We start from the raw sequence: 23642 nt of genomic DNA, 5'->3' as shown, positions 1-23642 counted from the left end.
TATTCAGAAGAATAAAGACTCTGCGGGTAGAGAGGCAGTAACTGTTGGGAGAGGTGCTATAACTTTGCAAATGGACATATCATTGGTTTTGATCTCAATGACTTAAAAATTGCAGTTTCTATCAGAGACAATGAAATTCTGCCCACTCTTCACCTCCCTCTCAAGAACACATAGTGATCAAATGCTACAGTGACACTCATGATACCATATCTAATTACTGCCAATGTAGTCATTTTGCATTGTGCTAGTGATTATCTCACATACAATGTCTACTAAGAGGATTTATGGGTTCTATGGATGACAGATGATGAATCAATCTGTCTAAGCTAGTTACCCAGTTCAGTAATTGGCTTAACATCACATCATTCTTTGAGACATCGAAACAAGCACCTGTGTACATCTGTGCATGTCCACATCTTCTTATATTAACTCACTGGCCTAACAAAAATGTATGGAAATAAGTTAAAAAGCAGCAATATAAGAAAAATGAGTCTTGAGTAATTTTCTGTCAGTGAAAGTTCTTACCTGGAAAGGAATCACAAGATTCACAGTTTCTCCAACTCTTCGAGTATAGGTCTGTTTTAAGTGTCTTGGTAGGCGAATCTTCGGAGGTTCTGAAAAAAAGAACAAAAGCTTATGTTTGACATTTATCCTCTTTTCTAACTGATGCAGTACTGCTAGGCATCACTATAAACAGAACTGTGTGGTCTACAATTCCCAAAAGTGACCACTAAGTGTGGTATCTTAAATATATTTTTCCACAGCATTACATTCAGTATACCACTGTAACTGTGGTGGTAGGAGTAGGTGAGATACTCAGTACTACTTAAAAAAGGAATATCAAATACAAACTCTGCAGAAAAAGCCTTGAAAGCCTGAACAATAAAGGCTCAGAAATGAAAGGAAGAAATAAAAAGAATTACATATATTTTTAAAGATATTTACATGATTTCTAGCCACTGCAAGATGGCTTTGTAAGGGCACATCATCAGCATCCAACTACAAGTAAGTATTAGCCTTAAAAAACAGAACTAAATATGGAAGCAGAGTATATCTGTGAGTGGGAATAGGCAGGAAGATCTTACCTACAACTTCCTTGACTAAGATAGGCTGTGGGTGGTACCTAGGCTCACTTTCACCTGCAGCATTCACAGCTTTTACTCTCACGAGGATTTTTGAGCCAGTCGGCAGACCATTGATTGTAAACTTTGTTTTGTCTGTCAGTTCTGGGTTAGCCACGATCCATTCGTCAGCTAGTTTAGGGAAAAGAGGAGGGGAGGACGAACCAAAAGAATAGGAAATTATAAATACATCCAGTGTACTGATGAGGAAAATTATAGAAAGATAATTGATTCATTATATACTGATGAATCCATCTTTTTTCTTCTAATTAGGCTAAAATGAAATCTTGAATCTTACATAGAAAAAGTTTCAAATTTTAATGCATTTCTGTCAGTTATATATTTTCACTTAGAGAAATAAATGTTTTCAGAATGTGTCTATCATTTAATTGTACCAGAGAGAAAACTCATTTGTGTTTGAATTCAACTGATAGAAAACAAGGGGGGCATAGAATATATTTCCAAAAGCACTCAGCATTGATTTAACTTTCTTGGAGAGAAATGGGCTTTTCAGTTTGTTTCAATATCACAATTAAACCAGTACTGAGTAGTCTTGAAAATACTACTGAGAGTGCAGGGATCAGAGAAGCACATTATATTTACAAATTGCAATGACATGCCATCTCTCCTGGTGCCTTTATAAGAAGTCTGTATGAAAGTTATTCACACAATGAATAATGATGTATTGATATAAATGACATATGACATAATGACAACATTCTTAGATTTTTATCCTAACCCTAAGTGGTCACACAATCACTCCATAAGATTACACAACAGCACAGTCTCTCAGAACAGTTTCAATACAAATGATTCTTTTCCACACCATAGGTTGCTACACTGCTAACACCTTGACCTTTGGAGCTGGAGACACGCAGTAGCAAGTCATTTTCAATACCTTCCACATCTTATAAAGATAGTACTACAATACTGCCATAAAAGACAAGAGAACTATTATAAGATAAAGTGCCCTGCAGACTTAGCACACAACACTGTGGAAGATTTTCATAAGTGTATGTCTTACTTTTAGGAATTAAGTTCTCCTTCAAGCTGCTTCTTTCAGGTTCTAGCAGAAAAGGATTGCAATCATTGACTGTTTCCTGAACACCTCCCCCTCCCCTTTATACATGTTCTGCAGAAAATTCTAAGAGTACATGTACTCTCAGAAATTTCTTTAATTTTATAAAGAGAATTTTCTTTTATTAAAGAAGTTTTAAATCCTTTGTTGGTACTGTACCTTCCAGGTTAAAAGGTGGCTCCACCAATTCCTCAGACAGATCTGTCGATATACCTTGTGAGAATCCATCTTTAAAATTAATCAGAGACACCCACTTTCACACAGATGGAGCATTTTGTCAGTGGTTAGCAATTCCTGTTATTAAGTATGCAAAGATAATGCTGGACTTTAAAGATTTAGAGAACCTGTACTTAGGGAGTCTGCAAGTAGAAAAGAGGTGGGAAAGGGGCATCTAGATCAAGAACAGTTACATAGGATGCTCACAGGAGAAGTAAAGGATAAGGAAAGAGAAGGAGATGAAGTTGTTTTTAGTTTGGGCCTGATCGCAGCCCTGGACAGATGAAAAATAGAGATGAAAGGAACACTTGGGAGAGAGAAACGAAACAAAATGATAAGTGATGATGGGAGAAAGTGTAGGTGGAGAAGAAAACACATCATAGAAGAGAGAAGAAATTCAGAGGGTAACTTTGAGAAAGCAAGACAGAAAAAAGAAGTATTGGGGTTAAAAAAAAAAAAAAAAAAAAGATCACTAAGACAGAGGAAGAAAACACATTTAACTAAAGGAAACATAGAAAGAAAACTAAACATGGCCAAAGTCATGAATAATGACAAATATGATGTAATCACTAAGGCTTTATTTCCTGGTCAAAGCTATCACTGCCCTGGATTTCCTGGAAGTCTCAAAGCTATCACTGCCCTGGATTTCCTGGAAGTCTGGATTGGGCCATTTTCAGGACAGTAAAAATACTATTTCAGTATCTGTACATGCTCCTGGATGGGTACCCTGGCAAAGATCTCAGCCAACAGAGACTCTCTGAAATGCCTATTTACTAGCTATGAAAACAGATGATTTGCAGGTACAAAACCCTTTAAAGGCAGATAAACATAGTGTCCCAGGGAGAACTATGCTACCTTTGAAATACCATAGAAGAACCACTCAGCAGTGTATGTTACTGAGAACTGACTTCTCCAACATTAAAAAGATGTAGTCTACTTCACATTGCCAAAATAAGAGGTTCAAGCTGGATGTTGTAAACCATCCCTGGAAAGGCAAGTTATTTATTATCATATTTATTATTATTACCTAACATGTTATTCATCCATATGCAATGCTAGGTACTCATGATGAGACTCCAGTTCAGTAATACACAGAGAGCTGCCAAACATGCTACCACAGTTAACAAAGTCCAGGAGTCCACCATGATAATTAATCTATGAGGTTCAGACTAAATGGAAATAACAATTTTCATGAAGCCAAACTAATGCTTATGGTACCTGTATCTTCTAAAGTATGATTACATGTACATATTGTCTTCCTATTTTCAGCTTGTGATTTCTCCTAATGATTGCTATGATAAGGAAAACTCCAAAAAACCTTCTTTAAAGCTACATCAATGAAGGAAGGAATGAAGAAGTCAAGGACAAGTGAGTTTACAAACAAAGAACTAAAAGAAAATTACAGCAGAATGAATATAGACAGTTGTAAAGAGTATCTTGAAATTGAAAAGTTATTGAATAGTATAGAAGATATTAGTCCAAAGCAGAAAGGCACTGAAAGAACTGAGAAAAGGAGGCACTGAGATATTGCAAGAAGGAAAAAAGAATTGAACATAGAGAAAAGGATGTATATTTCAATAATACAACTTTTCTTAGTGTTATTTTCTACTAAGCTTGCTTCTTCCTAGACATTTTCATAACATATATACATAAATGTCAATTGTGTATATATAGATATATATGAATATATAGGAGGCATATACAGATATACACAAACACTCAGAAACCTATGTAAAATATGTTGTACCCATTCTATTTTAACTGAGGTAGGTAACAATAAGATGACAGTCTCAACTGCCATTTTGTTGCATTTCATATATTTTAAACCTATTTGAAAAATAAGATGTAAAGAACTTGTCTCATTCATCAGGCATACAGTGATCTAACAGTCCTTAAAAGGTAGATTTTGAAGACGCCTCTAAACACTCTAATTTGCATTAGCATGTATATAATTTCTTTTCCTCTCTTTTCATCTTATTTGCCAATTAAGATATTGTAATGTCAAGGGTCATATGACTGTAACATATTACAAACACTTTTAATTCTCCTCCACCATCCTACAAATGTTAAATGAAGCATTATATTCAATATACACCAAAGACCAGTTCCCTTTACACCTGTACACATCTTGCTTGTGCAAAGGAAACATTATAGGAATGCTGCATCTTGATCTTAGATTGCATGCTTACTCTTTCTGAGCTGTTCCTGCAGCTCCCTCCCAAAACACAAGGAAAACCCTTCCTACCATTCCAGCTGTGTCTGCCTTCAGGTAATCTTCTCCAAACCTCTGAGCTTCTTGCAGTCTGTTCCTGTTCCTTAAAGATATTCAGCTCAATACTACAAGATGCTGAGTGGTCCTGAGAAAAGCCAGTGGTTCTTCACTCCCTTCCCACTCGCCTGAGTGTGCGCTGAAGGCACTCTGCTCCTGTAGTATCTGACCACTTTTGTGAACTATTGTTTTCCTGGATTGACTGAATCTGAAACACGTGACATTGTGAATGACAAATTCTCTCCTCTACCTCTCGTCTCCAGGCTGTGGATTGTATTCATGAAATGCTTTCATTGAAATAGATGTCGTTATGAAAGAACACGTCCAGCTTGTCTCCTGATTTACAACACAGTGAACTGAACATAACAGATTCCCATTCATCCAATCACACAACATTGCTGGAGTCCCATTGTCTGGCATTTGCTCACACAGTCCTGCCTGTTTGGTACTCGCTCATGAGTTGGCGGACTTTTTGAAAACAGACTTCATCTGATGACAACTCAGAATAAAATCTATTGAAAAATACTAAACTGCTGCTGCTTGGTCTCCAAAGCCTCTGGTTGTAAATAGGTTATGTTTGCCTATTCCTTGCTATTTCACTCTTATAAATTTATTTTGTTTCTTACATCTTTATCAATTGCCTTCAGTTCTGTGTAGCTTTAAGACTTAGATGGACATAGTTAAAGATCTTGTATATAACTAGCCTGAAATGTTGGGGAAATTTAACATCCTCACATGAACTTTGCCTGCCTAGATAACTTATACAGCCAGCTGTTGGGAAGGCTGTCCATCCTCAGTATTGTAAACTGACACTTGAAGTAGCTAATCAGTAATATGTCAAGATAGGGATTACCACACTGAGGAACTCCTGTCACTAAAACCTGGCTGACCTGCACATTCTTTGTGTCATGCTTATACTCATTTATTATTTCCCATCCATCCATTCACCCATCCATCCATCCACTCACTTTGTTGCTTCCACTTTTAATTCTTCTGGAAGACAAAAGGGATTACCATGGTACTTGCTACACTGCAACAGATTATATAGTTTTTGATTTGGAGTTCATAAAACGGGTTGAACTACAATAGCAGGTGGGATGTGGAATACAACCTAAAGAGAAACCTAAACACAACCCTACAGCTGGAGGCTTCTGACTGATTAATCTCTGCCTTGAAGTGAGAGCAGTAGACGCTTGTAGAGAAAACAGTGGAGGTCTCACCTATTTTCACTATTAGTAACATACCACAGTCATTGTCACTTACTTCCTTCGAAGCAGTACTCTACAACATAGCCATCTAAACCTGCTGCTCCAATGTGGTCTGGTGGCCTCCATTTCATTGTAACTGAGGTATCAGTTACTCCATCCACTGCCAGGAGAGTTGGTGGACTGGTAACAGCTGAAACAAGTTAGTAGTGAAGAGAAGGCAGAAAAATATATTACTATAAAAGTTCACATTTTTAGTATTTTCCTCAAATTTAGCATCATCAAGGTGTCAGGCAACAGGCTAAATCCTGCCTACCAGGCATTTCCAATCATCCTAGCACTTCTCTCCCAATTGGAGACAAACAAGGAGAAGCAGATACCTCATTCCGTATCTGCTGGCAGCCTAACCCAAAGAGCAGTAAAGGGTATTGTAGAGACATTTTGAGTAGCATATTCCACAACAGCATGCTGTAGCAATATCATGGGGAGCTGTTGAGCGAGGTGGAAACCTTTGCTACCCTACAGAACAAGGCAATTTCTTTTATAAAGTCTTGTGGTTGTCACAATAGTTTGAAAAAACAGTTTCTTTATATTGGAAGGTCACCAAATTAGTCAGTGGTTAAATGAGTGACAAGGTCCTCTGTTACTTTGATATAAAGTACAAATAATGATAGGACATGTAAAATGGTGTAAGATATAACCTAACCTAATCTGGTTCGTCCTTGCAAAAGGATATAAAAAATATTTGATTCCTTTCTGGAAAAAAACAAAACAAAACAAAACACAACACAACACCATACTTCAGTTAACAGGGATCATTGAGGCATAGATTAATTAATATTAGAGACTATTCAAATGTATCTTAGAATATGATTCATTATAAGGTATTTTGCAAATTCATTTATTTTTTATTTCCATAGATAGATTACATACCTGTTCTTTAAAAATGGAAATCTATAGACTCTTTGTGAATAAAATATGTAGTGATCTTCAGACTTCCGGTCACTTTTTCTGGATATTTTTGACCAAAAGTCATTGTCTGACTAAACTTAGAGCAGGAGAAACAGAACAACCAAGAGTATACTCCATCATTATAAATTCTCTAAATTGCCAGTAGTTTGATTTTATTGATTCAATACACGGAGACATGAAACTATTAATTTATAACTATTATTATCCTCAAAAAGCATTGACTGTAGTATATTAGGCTCACCCATAGCATGTGACTGCTTTATCATAGTGCAGCATTTTCTGCCTATACCTATTTGGTCTTGGTTTATGAAAGACAATCCTTCAGGGATAGACATAAAATTTATGTAGCATCTAGCAAAGATATATCATGTGCAACACAAGCATAGAAAGAACTATAGTTGTATACTCAAATGACTGCAATAATGTATCAAGAATTATTGTCTAACGCATAGCCATTTTTCTATTCTTGTTTACTTACCTAAAGGAACAAAGGACTTTGAAGGCATACTTGGTTTGGAAATGCCTATTGCATTAACAGCAAATACACGGACCTCATAAGCAACACCTTCAATCATCTTCTTTGGCTCAAAAGTTGTTTCTTTACACAATTCAAAATTCAGCCTCATCCACCTGGAGCTTTGTTTCTTTTTCCTTTCAATGAAATAACCTATTGACCAAACAAAATAGTATTACAGAGGCCATTTTTGACTGACCAATATTTCTTTTTTCTGGATACAGCTCAATATCCTCTTCTAGCTTCAGAGGGGTTTGGGGATTATTGTTTAATTTTTCTCTTTGCAGATTATCTGATAGCACCCTTTCGGCCTTCATGGCCACATACAAAGTTTTTCCAAACTCTACTTACAACACTGTTGTTTTTAGTTTAGAATGCAAAGGGCTTGATTCCGCTGCTTTTTGACTTTCTTCTTGGTTCATTGTATTAGAAGATATTTCAATTTACTGAGTAAATTATTTCTGAAATCCCTGCTAACATTCAAACAGCCTAATTTATCAAGTTTTGGTATTATAAGAGGTTGTCTTTTTAAGTAGGGGGATTGATAATTTGGCAACATACAAAATGACAAATCTCAAAGCATTAAAAAAACAGATATGTAATAAAATTGAAGACTGAATATAACATTCTTGCATTGAACTACTCAGAGGGCCACTCTCCAAGGCCTGAGCTGAGCTCTGATGTTATGATGTCCAATAATTGCAGTGAGTTTCTTTTGTCTCTATTAGAGCATCACCAGCCAAAAAGAAAAGTATGTACCTAAGATAGGTGATCCACCATCATTTGCTGGAGGTTCCCAGGTCATAACACACCAGTCTTCACCGACCTCAGTCACATTTGGTGCCTGAGGAGGATCAGGCACATCTGTTGTAAAAAACAAAAACAAACTTTTCTTTGTACAGTTCCTGGATTCAGTAGAAGCAGTGCAGAGCCCTCAGGCCTAATATATAAAACACTTCTATGGGAGATACAGCTTTGTAAACTTCGGGGCTGAAAAACAAATTGAAACTAAATTTGCCCATCTTGAATAAATACTCTGATCAACAGGCAAGAGCACGGTGATAACATCAGTAGAAGCCTTTGACTATTTTATTTTTTAAGTAAGCAGTTGTTGCATTATTTTGTATGGATCCTGATTTGGCAGACATGATTTAAGAGTTTCTAATATGGAGAGAGAAAGAGAAAGGAGGTCTTTGTAGATCCTTCATGGCAGGTGGTTAGGAAGGGATAAATGCCAAGTTCTTCAGTACAGTCAAGACACCTTAGGTGCACTTGAGGGCATGTGCCAAGGACCACAGTTACCAGGAGAATGAAGAATGTTACAAGCAGCCTGAGACAACTGCAGAAGCTTGACCCCAGTAAAGTGAGGTGGCAGCAGGAGTAGTAATTATCTCCTACTTAAATCCCAGGCTGAGCTCATGTGTCCTTCATTAACTCTGTATATCCTTAGTATCCTTGCACCTCATTTCCATATCTGAAAATGAGCAAAAACAGGAAAATGAAAGATTTCTGAGAATCTTCAACAGTTTGGTAGCTAGGGAGAACGGCATCTACAGGAGAGACCCTTCAGATACAGGAAGAAAAATTTGGCTATAGTTGTGGTGCAGAAAAGCAGGATCATTTAAAGGATCATTTATTGAAAAGGACCATGATAAAAGACATCATTTGTGCACTGTTTCACATGACTTACCAACCACTTTAATGTTGATTAGAGCTGTGTCCTCTCCAGCCTCATTCTTTAATGTTATTCTGAAAGGACCTGAATCTTCTCTCTCAGCTGTGTCAATGACCAGACAGCTGCTGTCTGGGTATGTTTCTGCCCGTATTCTTCCACTGTCTGTGAGCCACTAAGAATCAAAGTAATTTGAGGGAAAATTAATGGCTTCTGATTTGAGATTCAAAATGTTCAAAAATCAAAATCCAAGTGCAGTACAGGACACTTCACTTTTCATTAAAACGTGTCCATATGAAAAATCATATTAAAGCTCTGGTTTTCAGTCAGCAGATTATCACAAAAATGACAAAATAACCAAGGGATAAATAATTAACTTCAAAATACTGTAACTGTTTAGTACTCAGTTTGGCCATTACATCTCAAAGGAAAGGTCACTAGTCTCACTTACCCTGTGAGCAAGAACATGCTTATATCAACACTATCAGATGTTAATTTTTGAAAAGAATTTAGTGGATTTTCCCAAAAGTCGGATTGAAATGGATTGCAATGGTCAGTAGTTTGTCTTCATTGATTTCAAATAATCAGTGGAGTAATTTCTCATTTGGACAAGCCCACGGTGTTGATAATACCATTAATTGAAAAATACTAGTCAGATATTTGACCAGATAGTTTTGAAAAATCCAGCAAAAATAACGTTCCCATCTCCACATACCACAATGAAAATTTAAATGTGAAAAGTCTGGATTTTTGATATATAGTCAGGGATGGGTCCATGGAAAGTTTTCAATGAAGACATCAGATGCAAGACACCAGTTGCCCAACCTACCATTTTATTCTGGATTTGACACTCCGTCAGAATTTATCATTTATTTTCCAAAACTGAATTTTACTATGTCTTCCTGTCAAAACCTAATAGCCATTCTGGGCACTATGTACGCAGTGATTAGCTGTCTGGCAGATTTTCACTAGATTTCTTCTGTATCTCATATGTCCCTCTCCTTTACAATTTATTTATAGAAACAAACAAGCAAACAAACAAACAACATATTTTTTTTCCTTCATAACTGCAGTTTTTCCTCAAAGAAATCCATAAGATTCTAAACACAATCATTTTTACTCTTCACTTTTGAGGGAGAATAGTTTTTGAAATAAAACGTATCCCCTTCTTATTCTCTGCTATCAAAATAATGTCTTCAGTAGACTAACGATTAGTTTTTGAAGTAAAAGGACACTCATTAAGCTAGAGAAATATGTATAACGACAACATACCTTATCCCCTCTACTCCACATGACTTTTGGAGTTGGCTCACCAGTGATAGGGATTTCAAGTCGTAGCTTGCTTCCTGCCACTACTGTCACAGTGTTATCTTCCCCAAGACCATCAAGGTGGAGTTTAGGAGGATCTGAAAAAGAGAGATTGTCCAAATTTTTCATAGGGCTGCCACTCTGAGAGTTCAGGGACCACAAGTCTTAAACACAGATAAACATGCTTTATAGTCTGTATTTTCCTGGCATTTTTAGTCAAGTGATTTTTTTTTTTTGGGGGGGGAATAAATTTGTGGAAAAAAAATCAATGAAAATAATTGATGAAAAATAAATAGTAGAAGCATAGAAAATTTGGAATAGTAGGACCATAAAAAAAAATTCTAAAGTCCCAATGTATATTAAAATAATTTCTGACAGGTTTCCTTTAAGTGGCTCTCAAAAATTTCCACTTATATCTTTCTACATCCGGTTATTGTAGACTTTCTTCATCTGGAATTAGCATACTCCAGACTATTTTTACAGTCACAGTCTTAATCTAAATCCTTTTTCTGAAAATGAAATGGTTACTTTTATTGTACTCCATGGGTATGGAGAAAAATTGATGAATATACTCTTACAAAATAAGATTTTATCTTTATTGTATTACAAGATTTTATCTCTGAGCGTACTTGCTCCCCTCTTTCTTCTCCTTAACCCTTGCCAATTTTATTTCTATTACAAGTAGCCCACATCTTTCAACTTCAATTACAGACCACATTTTCTAAAGCTTTCATCATTTATATTGCTCTCCTTTAGACTTCAAATTCACTGTTTGAAATTAAAAGGCAGCGGGGTATTGTCAGGGTATTGTCAGGTATTGTCAGGTATTGTCAAAACAAGTCAATGCCTTGTTTTATTCTTTATTTTTATTGCTTTTGAAAGAATGGCTTCATTAACAAGCCTTCTATTCTGCTGACTGAATAAATAATGGCCAGAAACATTTAATTCTCTAGATATCATTTAACATATTGAGGGTATAAGTAAATATGTACCTACTCTACTATTTTACCAAACTAAACCCTATTTTAAAATATTAACAAACCAATTCTTCGAAGACAACAACACTAAGTCTGAAAATGGATTATAACAAGTGTTTTACACAAACTCTTAATGGCGGTTTATGTTCAGGAATTCAACATTAAGAAGCCTTCCCTGGGGGCTGCCCCAGGCTTGTAAAATATGACTGGATCCTGAGCATAGGCAGAGCACTCTCTGAATAGCTCACATGCACTTTGCCAAAATAGCAGTTCTGCTTTTTGAGGTAGGCATCCGGTCAGAGGAAATGAGCTGATTGTAATCAGGGATATTTCACACTGCTTTTATGTTCCAAATGTCAGAAAAATTATGTATAACTCATTGTGCCAAGTACTTACCTACAACATGTACTTTGCATGGAATATTGATATTATAGGCATCTGGTACAAACATGTATTCACCCTCATCATCAACAGCAGCGCTCGCTATAATAAATCTGTGGATTCTGTAAAAAAAAAAATGAAAAAGAAATCCATGTAAATTATATTTGAATACTGTTGAAGGCTATCAAGAAAAATCTGCATAGAAAAAGGTCTAGGAGATCTGTACAAAAGTGTAAAAATACTGACTGAAAATCCTTTGCTGGATGCTTAGCTGTACTTTAGCTGATTACATACTTTGTGAATTATAGAATATATTATTGTGGTGATCATCAAATAATGTAAACATTTCTATAATTTTTTGTTTGAACACAGAAATAGAAAAATACAGGGGTGTAAGCTCTTTGATACTTGGTTTCTGTGCTTCCGCCATTAGATTGTAATTTGATTGCTTAAGAAGAAACCTTTTGGTGGTCCCACTGTGAAAATGGTCTAACTACTGTTTGTTCGGCAGAACAAAGAGACCTGTGAGAAAAGCGTATGCTGCCCTTATTGCCTAACTGCATCTTCCAGGAGTACTCCAGAATATAGGAGTATTTTAGATCTCCTATATTCTGCTCTAAATTTTGTTCAAGGTAGGACTCACCTCTGTGCCCTTCCTGCTCCTCTTTCCCTCACCTCACCCTATAGGCTTACATTAGTTGTGGGGAACACCTTCACCTTAAGTCAATCCAAGGAGTCACTGGACAGATGGCACTTGTCCCTTGCTGGGACTCAGAATTAATGCAAACATTTCACAGCCTGTTTAGGAACATCTTCACAAGCTCAGTTCCCAGCTGTGTGAACTGCCTGCTAAGCTGAAGACAATGGGATGCAGCTAAAGACCTTTTAAAGGGTTGTAGCTAAAGACCTTTTAAAGGGTTGTAGCTAAAGATAGAACCTTTTTTTTTTTTTCCTTTTTTTTTTTTTAACTGAAAAACTTTCATTGAAAAAGCACAAATGATAAATGCAAAGGGCATTGGCATTTATTACAAATAAATGCAAATTTATTGTAATATAACAGGATAAAGAAGATAAGGAGACTTGGCTTTTAAGATCGTAACAATAAGTCCGTTTGAAGGACAGAGATCAGACATGATTAACAGATAGTTTTCAGTGAAATAATACACATATTGGCACATCTTTACAGTGTCACTCTATCAAAAGTCAAGTCAATACTCAACATGCTTACCTTCCTTTGTGATAAAGTTTCACACGGTCACTAGCTTCAACCAGTTGTCCATTTTTGTACCATTTCCCTTCCACATTCTCAGATATCTCACATTTCAGGTGGATTTCCTGTCCAAGCCTCACAGTCTGGTCTTCTAGTGCAAGTGATATCTTCAATGGTCTCACTATGAAAAAGAGAAATAGAGATATTATTGCTAATATCAAATAATAGCTTATGATCCTGTCACTGAGCTGCTACTAGCAATCACAAGTATTCAAATCAGAAAAATGCCTCTAATACTAGAACCCTGAACTCCATATGTGAGCAATATTTACATATAAGCCACTTAAGTATATCTCTTTTAATGTTTATTTTCCCCATTGTCTGATGCCTTAGAAAGGATGATCCAAAATACCCATGCCCTGACTAAGGTGATCCTATGGGTATATCCAGTAGAAGTGTATTTGAATTCTTTCTCCTCTGTTGTTTAGGTGGAGGAGGGTGTTTCTATCTGCTAAAGGGCAGTAAGAAACTTTCAAGATGTGAAAGACCTGTGTCCCCATACCTATACACCTGAAGCGATTGCAGCCTACCTTTCCTGGGACTTAACTGCTCTCATAGCTCCCCCAGGTGAACACAAGATAATTTGGGGATTTACTAAAGTAGTTCATTACAAGTAGGAACTAGTTTTGAGCCTATTTTGTCAGGCTGTTATCAATGGCCACCCAGACAGTAAACTTACTTCATACGCTACTGGTTCTTGTGTTTGCTAAACTACCTTAATTCATCCCGTGAATACCCATAGATATTACTAGCTTTTGTAAAACTTGAGACCAAGAACTTCCTCTTTCTGGAATAATAGATGCTGTAGACCAGAGTGCAGAGTGAATACACAGTACCATGCGTATGCAGTAAATATCCCTGACTATAATTTGACACAAGAAACAGTGATGGGAAAGGCTACATTTTATAGGAAGACAGTTGAAAAATACTCAGCAGAAGATGCCTGAATCTGTCACTATGACAGGTACAGTGATGGAGTCAAATAGCCATAGTGGATAATTTTCAACTTGGTGATTGAACAGCATTAGTTGGTTGTGCTTAGGATGCCATTTTGTATAAAAGAGTCAAAAGAAATATGTGTATTTCAAAACAGAGTGCATGCATATATGACAAGCTTACAACATAGGACAAACTTACCACAACCATGAACTCAAACACGGTCTGGTTCATCTATCCCAGCAAGGCCAAATCTAGTAGTTTACATACAGCTACTTGCAAAACTGACATTGATATTTTATAACAAATTCTAGTCTACCTAAAACCAAAGTGGCAGAAGATTATAAGGATTCATAAAATTTTAAAGTGTTTCAAAGAGATATACAAACAGTACCAAGGGAGCTACATAGCCATATTTTTGTGCCTGTGAGTTTACTTAATGTGGTCCTGATGCATGTTAACAGTACCCCTAGTTGTAGAATTGTTTATTTTTTCCAACATACTTTCTTTTTTTCTGGTTTTGGCTCAGAAGACTTGGTTTGGTTTTCCTGTGAAAACTTAAAAAGGATTCAAGAAAAGCAAGTACTTTCCTTGAGAGTTTCACTTTGTTGACCCATTATATCTTTGCATGAATAGCTTCGTTCTCCATCTTAATGGAGTGACTGAAATTTTTCAAGTGTGACTAATTCATTGTCTCTTACTGCAAACTGGATATTTGCAGCTAAGAAATTGGTATGGAAGATAATTCTCTCCTTAAACCCCTGGAGAAAGGCAAGTAAATTATTTCTGTAAGATAGCAAACTATGACAAGCAAATTCAAGAGTAAGATATATTATACTTACAATCAACAGAAAGCTTAGCTTCTGATTGGCCTCCTGTTGTCATTACTGAATAAGTTGCACTGTCATTTTTTGCAGCTTCCTCTATGATTAGAGTGTGTTTTTTACCCTCAACCTTGATTCGATATCGAGATTTAGGTTCATTGGTAAGTTCTACACCATTCTTAAACCTAATAGAAAAAAAAGAGTAATTATTTTCCCAATAAAAATCCTCTGTGAATAAGACTCTCGTAGACTGAAACTTCCAGAGAAGACAAACTCATCCATGAATGTATAAGGATATTTCTGCTGTTACTACATTTCTGAACAGTGTTCTTCTGAGATATTCTTAATAAATTTCAGGCTTACTGATACAGAATACATTGTCCACATTTTTGCCTACAACTAAAATATTCTGTCCCTCACCTCTCTCTCAAGGAAAACAGTAGCTGTTCAAATTGTGGCTCACCATTTAACATTTGCATCATCCTCAGACACTTCACAGCTCAGTTCTACTCGTTCACCAACGTAGGTATTGGTATCCTCCAGGCCTTTGGTCACCAAAATTGGAGGATCTTTGACAAGAAAAAATTACAGATTTACAATCTGAGAGAGAAAACTAATTTCAGGAGGTTTTCAAAATCATGGTATAGGAGATAATACAAAGCCAAAGTTAAAATTACAAAGCCAGTATTGTAGCATTATTTTCTGCCTGAAATCAAAAAGGAGATTGCTCATTAAGATGCTAGTAGGAAATGTGCTAAATTAAATTAAAACAAAACAAAACAAACAAAAAAACTGTTCAGATTAATAGCTGCTTTGCATCCCCTTTTTTGATAGTTTGTGCAGGCAGGTTGATACGAGAAGTCGAGATTCATCACTCGCCTGACACAGATCCCTCTCAGAAAGTAGTAATATTAGATCCTGCAACCTGTTATGCACAGTTGGATGACCTGATGGCATAACAGCGTGTCCTTACTGTTTTAGTCCCTTCTTCTTGTCAAAACTCAGGTTTGATAAGACAATAGAAATGTGCACATGGTTAGAAATAGAAACATACCACAATGGTTATCCTACTTTTAGAGGGGCAATGGACCCATTATTTTAAATAGCTTTCTGAAATATTTGATGATTTTTTTCTTTCAATGTAAACTTTATTTTCCCAAATACAGGAATTCCCTAATTGTTTTCTAATGGATATCTAACCAAAAGGACCCTTTTAACTCAATTTGTTTTGTGTGTGTGAGGGATGCCATGAATATTATCAGTTAGACTATCAATGTTACAGGAGCAAAAAATGAAAGAAAATGGCAACTTATTCATGGCTTTTGATAGTCTTCCATTAAATCTGGGCAGATGGAGATAAAAATAACTGATAGAATGCCTGATTTGAGATTTTTCACTAAAATACCAAACACAGGATGAAGAAAAAACAGTGAGGAATCACTAAAATAGGGAGTGATCGTAAAGGCAGCTAACACAAAAACAAGCATGCACTGAGCCAGATCCTCCCTGTTAATTTCTGTTGCAGTCAAAGAAGCCACGCAAATTTACACCGGGTGAAATAGGAGACAGGTGGTGTAGTTACCTCTCACAAACAGTTCTGTGGAGCATTTCTCATCACCAGCTGTTACGTAATAGCGAGCATCATCTGTCATCGTACAGTTATTGATAAATAGAATTCGCTGGTTACCTTTGTGCTCAAAAATGTATCTATTTAAACAGGAATACAACAAAAATACATTAGCAAAACTGCTGGACCTTTTTGTTTTATGTAGAAATTCTTTAAGGATTATGAGAGGGAAAATCCCTGTTTTTTACATAGAACAGGAAAAGCAGTTCTGGAAAGCAATTTCCAAGTTTCAAAAGGAAGAATAAGAACAATCAAAGACCTTGTGGCAAAAAGAGCTATGAGGTAGAGTGGTAATCAATTTCTGGCTTGCTCCAACATCCCAGGTTTGGATGTTCAGGAAAAAAAAAAAAAATCAAAATAAAAAATTAACAGGCTCAGAGAGATGACAGAATAAAATGGAGTCTGAAACTCTAGATGAGTAAAGATGAAAATAACCAGTAACAGGAGACCATCTTCATTCCAACACTCTTAACATTTTTATGAAGCATAATAATAGCTAAGGTTAAGAAGTTAATATTATTGGTAGGACAGATGGCACAAGAGATCAGTAATGGGATATGAGGTTTTGGTAATGGGATATGTAGCCTTTCACCTTCATGTCAGCAGTTTAGATCTGCTCCAGGTTTGTAGTGACCAAAGCTCATTAGCATCTGACAGCTGCTTCAGCCGCCTGGAAGAAATACACTGGAGCATTCAATCCAGCTCCTTCTACTGGAGGGGTACATATATAGTTGACTGCAAAGCAGTTCCAAGCTATACATGGCAAAGAAAGGGGCTAAAGAAAAGATACTCTCTTAATTACACTTCTTTGTCTGAAGAATATTAATCTAAATCCTTCAATTACTTATCTAGCAACAGAATAAGGGAAACCTGCCATTCTCTGTAAGGGACTTTTTTTAATTTTATTTTTTTTACCGGGCTGGGAAGATTTGCTGGGACTTGGGATGTTAAGAAACATTTGAGGAACATTACACTGTTGTGCATTACTGTTCTTAGCTGCATCTGACTTCAGAATGGGATTTTCTACAGCAGTTTGTAAAAGTTAGTTTTGTGAACGTTACGGACAGGGCTCTAGTTCCAGTTTTTGTTCTACCTCTACTCATGTCTGTACCCAAAAAGCCACTTACTTCCTGTATGCGAAGCCAGAGTATAAACCAATATGTAGGTGATAGAGATGGTGGAGAAACTTAGGTACAGTAGATGAATTGCACATGACTGAAGTAAATTTGAGCTAATACAGATTGTTGACTTCACTGTGAGCGATAAATGGGCAGTGGAGGGCAACACACACCTCATTCCCCTTTCCTCCCTAACACTAATTATCTAATTAACAGATAGTGTTGCCTAGAGATAATTTTACAGGTGGCTTATAAGCCAGGTAGGCAAGTCTGTAATATTAAATGTTGCTTCTCTTAGTAATGATTTACTATAGAATGATTTTGACCTTCTTCTGACATAGAATTGAGGACAAGAAACTTATTTACTCACAAAGCTTCCTGACTTTTTAAAAACTACCAAGCAGAAAATGGCTCTATGTTGAGGATCTTTAATTCTCTTCTTTCAAGATAAAACAGAAGAATCTATGTTAACATTTAGCATACAGTGAACATTTTTGGGCCATGAGCAGTATGGTATCATTTACATACTTAATCAAGTATAATGAAATGCCAGAAATAAACTCTGTGCAAACCTGGGCAAAGAGAGATCTATACAACACATTTGTCAAGGAAGTACATACGTACCTATTTTATTGCTTATATACAATAAAACCACTTACTTTGCACTTGGTCGTATTTCTTGGCCATTTTTATACCACTTGAGCTCTACGGTTGGATCTGCTAGCTCCACCATGAACCTTACTTTGCCTCCTTTATCTACCTGGTATGCTGGATCAAGACCTTTGGCAAATGCTGTTGCAGAAGAGAAGTGTTATTATAAAAGAAGATCAGAAAACAAATAGGAATATGAATGCTGAATTGTATTGCATAAGACTCATTAGAGCTATCAGAATATATACACACCATGTTATGCATCACTCTCAATTCTTGGGCTGGTCCAAACAAATCAGTTTATTTTCTAGAAACAGTATCAGCAAAAGTGTAGAGCTATGCAACTCTTATTACCCTGACGAAGTTAGTATCTCTTCATGACTTTGCAGTATGACCCTGTTCTGAACAGGATTGGGTAGACATAGCTCTGACAGCTTGCTGAGAATCACTATTTCAGAGTAAAATTTTATACAGGTGGTACAATGGAATCATTTAGAATCTGTTAAACAGGACTTCTCTATCAGCACCGCCACTCAAGTTAACAGGGAATTTTAAGCTAAAATTTCTTTTGAGGTTCCCACTATCAGAATAAACATATTGAGTTGTCTAAAAGCCAAATTAGTTTCCCTGATTCTTTTTGAAGGTTGTAAAGTGTAAATTGCAATTCCACTTGTGATAAATGTTCCAGCTGCCAAACATTTGCAAAAATATCTGAAACCAGTCAAAAGCTGTCTGTCTGTGAATCCTAGTGGAGCTTTTCAAAGCAATTCTTTGAGATGTGCAAATGTAGGCCAAGTTGTTCTGGGCAAGGTAAGGCCAGAATTCAAACATTTAAAAACACTTTAGCATCAACATTTAGTTATTGCCAGCTACAAATGTTAGACCCAGGGGAGCAGGTGACCTATGGCTCGAAAATGAGTGATGCCTTAAATGCATCACCAGCTGCTAAATAATCAACTTCTGATAAAGCTTATATTATGCATGTCTCATTGCAGGGGACTGAGGATATTGAAAGAGCGGAAACAGAACTACTACATTTGAACAGGAATTATTATTTTTTTTTAGATCTTACTGAAGTGTAAGTGATTTCAATTTATAATAAAGGTAGCATAAGGGGAAAAACACCCTACTATCACCCTGTCATATAGACATTTTGCATACCATTTAAAGATGCTTCTGTAGGGAAAACCCTGAGTACAGAAAAATCCTGATATAACTGGCAGCCTCATCCTACTCAACATGGATCTGGGGAGAGGGACCAGACAGACTGGTGCTGAGGGATGCTCTTTTCACATTACAACATTCCAGCACCTCCATGTGATGCATCTGGGTAGGGAGCAGCTCTTCCTGCCAGCTGCACAATTTCTGCATTAGCTTCCAGGCCTTTCCAGACTCATAGGGGTTGGGGTAGGTGAGCAGTTTCCCTGTTCTTCAACCCCTTAGATATCTTCACTGGATTCAAAAACTGCCACAGTGTCTCAGCAATAAATAAATAAATAAATAAATAAACTCCATTTCTGCTAACGGTGGCTAGAATCAGATATACCAGCAAATGAAAAGGTTGCCCATAAAGGTTAATTTGTAGTAGCATCACAAGTAAGGTAAAGGAGGAGGAGAAAGGGTGTATCAGGCAGTTGGATTACTGCAAAATACTTTAAATTTTCTTTTGTACTTGTTGAGAGAAAGTTTTGTTGTTCTTATCTAGATGAACTCTTTCAATCAGACTTTGCCTCAATAATACTTTTTGGATGGGATATCTCTACTAAGTATATGCCTAAAAAGATGTTTTATTTTCATAACCTAAAATCTGTTATTCTTTCTTTTATACTGGATATCCCGTATCATTAGTTATGAGTCTGTAAACTAGAATGTTATAAAATAAATTACTCTAAAAGCAAGGAAATTTATGGATCTTTGAATATCCAGCTGGCTATAAACCATTGAATATTTCCAAAGAAGACTGAAATAAGTACAACAGTTTGTTTTACTTCTAAGAATTTAAGACAAGTTGAACTAGGCATATCTATGTATCAAATATATTGATTCAGAATATCTAATATGGCCATAAAATTCAGTGCAGAACTAGAAATATCAACCAAAGACAGTTTTGCATCATCTTTATACTCAGCACATTTTGGAACAAGCCAAGTCTTGGTCCAGTCTCTGCCAGAAGTTATGGTTGCTTGGACACTCTTCTAGCTTCACTCATATGCTATTGATCCCAGTAACTAATTTACAGGGTGACAATCATCATGCGTTAATGAAATTTTGGTCAAGCTTCCTTTCCTTTGGGAAGGTTCCTGCATTAATGTGGGGTGGAGGATTTCATCTACACAAAAAGGGAATCTTCCAGGAAACCACTGTAGCAGCAGATGTATATTGCATCTAGTTCTGAAATGCTCAACCAGAACATGCAAATGACACGTGACAAGATAGTATTATGGATAGCATGATGTATTTGTATGTGTATGTATCTGTGTCTATACGTATTGTTAAACATATACCTATATTTTATATACACATATGTATAAGCACATATCTATATTTATGTATGTACATATTGTACCACACATATTATTCAGTATGGTAGCTGGAGAAAGATAGCCCTGAATGTGCTTACCCAGCAGAGGGTGAAGGGTTTTTAGTTCAGCTGGGATTTCAGAAAAATGTCAGATTAAGGGCCAAATGAAATTAAAAAGAGCAAACAATGACAATTCCATTTTAGAGCAGAGATATTAATGATAACACAAGGTCTAATTTCCATATTGTTTTACCACATAAAAACCTCTTCACACAGCTGGGAGACTTCATTTCAGTTAGGACTACTGTTTGGCCAAGAGGGAGGGATGGTTTTGGTAAGCACTGAATGGGACAGGGTATTTACACTAGCAGTGGACCAAGCCCGCCTCTGACTAACTCCTTGCAGTGCGTCGAACAGGGCTGGAGTAGTAGTGTGCATCTGCTCTTGCATGGAAATGCAATAAGTTTGGATTATAGGATAGATAGTCATGTCTGACTATGGAACATGAAAATATTCTGCCTTATCCATACCTGCACTCTTCTTCACTTCCCTGCGCATGCGCTTCAGACGCTTTAACATGCCTCTCAGGTCAGTGATACCATACTGAAAAGCAATCTTCTCATATTCACTGGGATTAGCGTTCTTCAGGAGCTCCCATACATCTACCTCAGGTTCTTCTTCTTGCTGTTTAACCTCCCTAACAGCAGCAAAATAAAATTGCGGGAGAAGAGTTAGCAAGGTCTTATCTTATCAGGAAAAGGGTGGAACTGAATCCATGGTGAGGTTAGAAATGTTTTGATGAAAATTTGAAGGTCACCATCATTTTTTTTTTAATTTCATTTTTTTTTAATTTAATTTAATTTCATCAAGTCTTCCATACATCTGTAAGTGAATGCAAGCCCTAGGTCCACTCAGTACGAGTGGATTAGTTCAGAATGACACTCACACCTTAGTTTACATTCTCCATGGCAGAATTTGGGTGTAAGTTTTAGTTTGTCCTTTTTGATGTAATCGGCTATTAGAAATGTTATATTTCTTCATTATAAAAAGAAACAGTTTGAAAATGTAGTACTATAATAGCATACGTGCTGTTTAAATCACTGGAATCGGAAAATTTATGATGGCACCACTGAGATTTAAGTCTAATCCATACATTTCATAATTATACAAAAATGCTTTCAAATTCAGTCCCTGTAAGTGTTGCAGGTGGTGACCTATGAAATGACATATTGAAATCTAAGGGAGTCTGGGTCTGTTTATAGTTACACCAGTGCTTCACAGAATCACTTGAAATTTGGCATATTGATAGGAACTAGAGATTCCCACACCAGATTGGAGTTGCAAGATGGATCTGATTACTTCCTTGTTTATCTCAGTCTTAAGAATGGGAAATGTTTTTAGAGGCCTGTGCTTTACGATTCAATACCATATTTACTATCTTCAACTCCAAGCTAAGAAAAACAACAGAGAAAAGTAACACTGGCAACCATTAGATGAGAGAAAATGGAAGCATCCTAAACAAAATGGCAATTTTTGAGAATGAGAGATTAGCTCAAATTGAACTGCTAAAAGAAACCAGGATCTGAAGCAGAAATGTAGACCTTTTTTCCTGTGAGTTCATCAGGCTCAGAACAGGATTATGCTGCCCTGATCAAGCTAGTCTAATGAAATCAGTTATTTTGAGAAGAGAATGAGAAAATAAATGTTTGAGAAACAAGAAAAGACTGAGCTTTGCAGTGACACACTGTTAGAATTGAGTGTGATCAAGTCAGAGAATTTTGTTTAACAGGAATACAGAAAAAGCACTGGGGATCCCTGCATGGTTGGATGAGTAACTATGGAAAAACATTTTTCTGTTTAATCCATGAGATTTATTAATTTTCCTAATATGCCAGTTTTATTTAAAAAAAAAAGGAATAAAAACCCTCTTACTGAGGAGTCTTTGAAATACATTGTTAGCTTATAATAATAATTAGAAAATCTAGAAAATCTCTGGTATCTAATTTTATATTTTGTTCTTTTTACTTTTGTCTGTGCTCAGGATTTCTGGAGAGTGACTATGTACTGCGAACGATGGCATTTTGCTGAGCTTCCTGCTGCATGGTGGCAAGTCAAGATCAGCTTGCAAACATATGTAAAAGCTGACACACTCACTGGGGTGGCATTCTCCTCTCCCAGGGCTGGCCACTTGCCATAAAACTCCTGTAGGTGCTAAGAGGAGTTAGGCGCTGTGGGTATTGTGACAATGTACCCATTTAAATCAGGCAGTAGTTGAGAATGAGGATCAGTTAGAGTATCCTGATTTTCAACCAGTTTCAAATAATTTGTTCCAGGCTCCTTATTATTATTATTTTTTACCCTTTTAAGTAGTGGGAGAACAAATTTTGACACAGAGCAAACCAACTTTGTTCTGAGACCACAATAGTTTCTGCTGTGGGTAGAGGGCAAACAATGATACACATTTTCTAAGTGGATTGATCTCATCACAAAATCATTTTCAGACCTTTTCCCTGAAAATGTGCATTTTGTTGAAAGATACACCTTTTTAAAAAAGGACCTAAATGTTTTGAGATCTTGTGCCTTTTGGAATTTCATGCTGTTACTGATTCATTGCACTGATGAAGCATAACCAGTCACAGAGTTGCTTACCGAGATAAAAACTGGTTTGTATTCCTGCAAGATCAGCATGAAATTAGAAAGCAGGCAGTATATAGATTCTGTGCATTTACATTTTTGTTTGTTTGTTTTTAAATGAACAAACATGTTTCGACTATTATGCATGACAGGTGAAAAGTTCTAGCTCTCTTCTTGGTAGTATGACCATACATATGAGAAGGAGTGGACCTGCAATGCTACCTTTTGAAACACTGAAATGAAAACATTTATTTTTATAATTGAAATGGCTACTAATAACCACATGGGGATTAAGTAGAAGCCTTACCGTGTAATTAAGCTCATAAGTATGAGGTTGCATTTCAGTCC

General features: G+C 36.4%; 1 protein-coding gene across 1 annotated transcript in view; it reads right to left on the bottom strand.

Annotated features, from left to right (window-relative positions):
• MYBPC1 (myosin binding protein C1) overlaps positions 1 to 23642 on the bottom strand; it is a gene marked incomplete at both ends in the record, with an annotated part of 81547 nt that overhangs the window by 16487 nt on the left and 41418 nt on the right. The window contains 14 exons of the mRNA XM_084304608.1: positions 526 to 614; positions 1086 to 1253; positions 5948 to 6082; positions 7340 to 7528; positions 8135 to 8239; positions 9066 to 9222; positions 10320 to 10453; positions 11729 to 11835; positions 12942 to 13104; positions 14762 to 14928; positions 15207 to 15312; positions 16326 to 16450; positions 18148 to 18280; positions 21191 to 21357. Coding sequence (XP_084160734.1) covers positions 526 to 614; positions 1086 to 1253; positions 5948 to 6082; positions 7340 to 7528; positions 8135 to 8239; positions 9066 to 9222; positions 10320 to 10453; positions 11729 to 11835; positions 12942 to 13104; positions 14762 to 14928; positions 15207 to 15312; positions 16326 to 16450; positions 18148 to 18280; positions 21191 to 21357 — 1945 coding nt within the window. The remainder of the gene's footprint in view (positions 1 to 525; positions 615 to 1085; positions 1254 to 5947; positions 6083 to 7339; positions 7529 to 8134; positions 8240 to 9065; positions 9223 to 10319; positions 10454 to 11728; positions 11836 to 12941; positions 13105 to 14761; positions 14929 to 15206; positions 15313 to 16325; positions 16451 to 18147; positions 18281 to 21190; positions 21358 to 23642) is intronic.

This window comes from Netta rufina (assembly GCF_964035555.1).
Source record: "Netta rufina genome assembly, chromosome: 1".
In the NCBI taxonomy this organism is placed as follows: Eukaryota; Metazoa; Chordata; class Aves; order Anseriformes; family Anatidae; genus Netta; species Netta rufina.
Note: the sequence above shows the minus strand (reverse complement) of the source record. Positions and strands in the feature narration are given on the sequence as shown.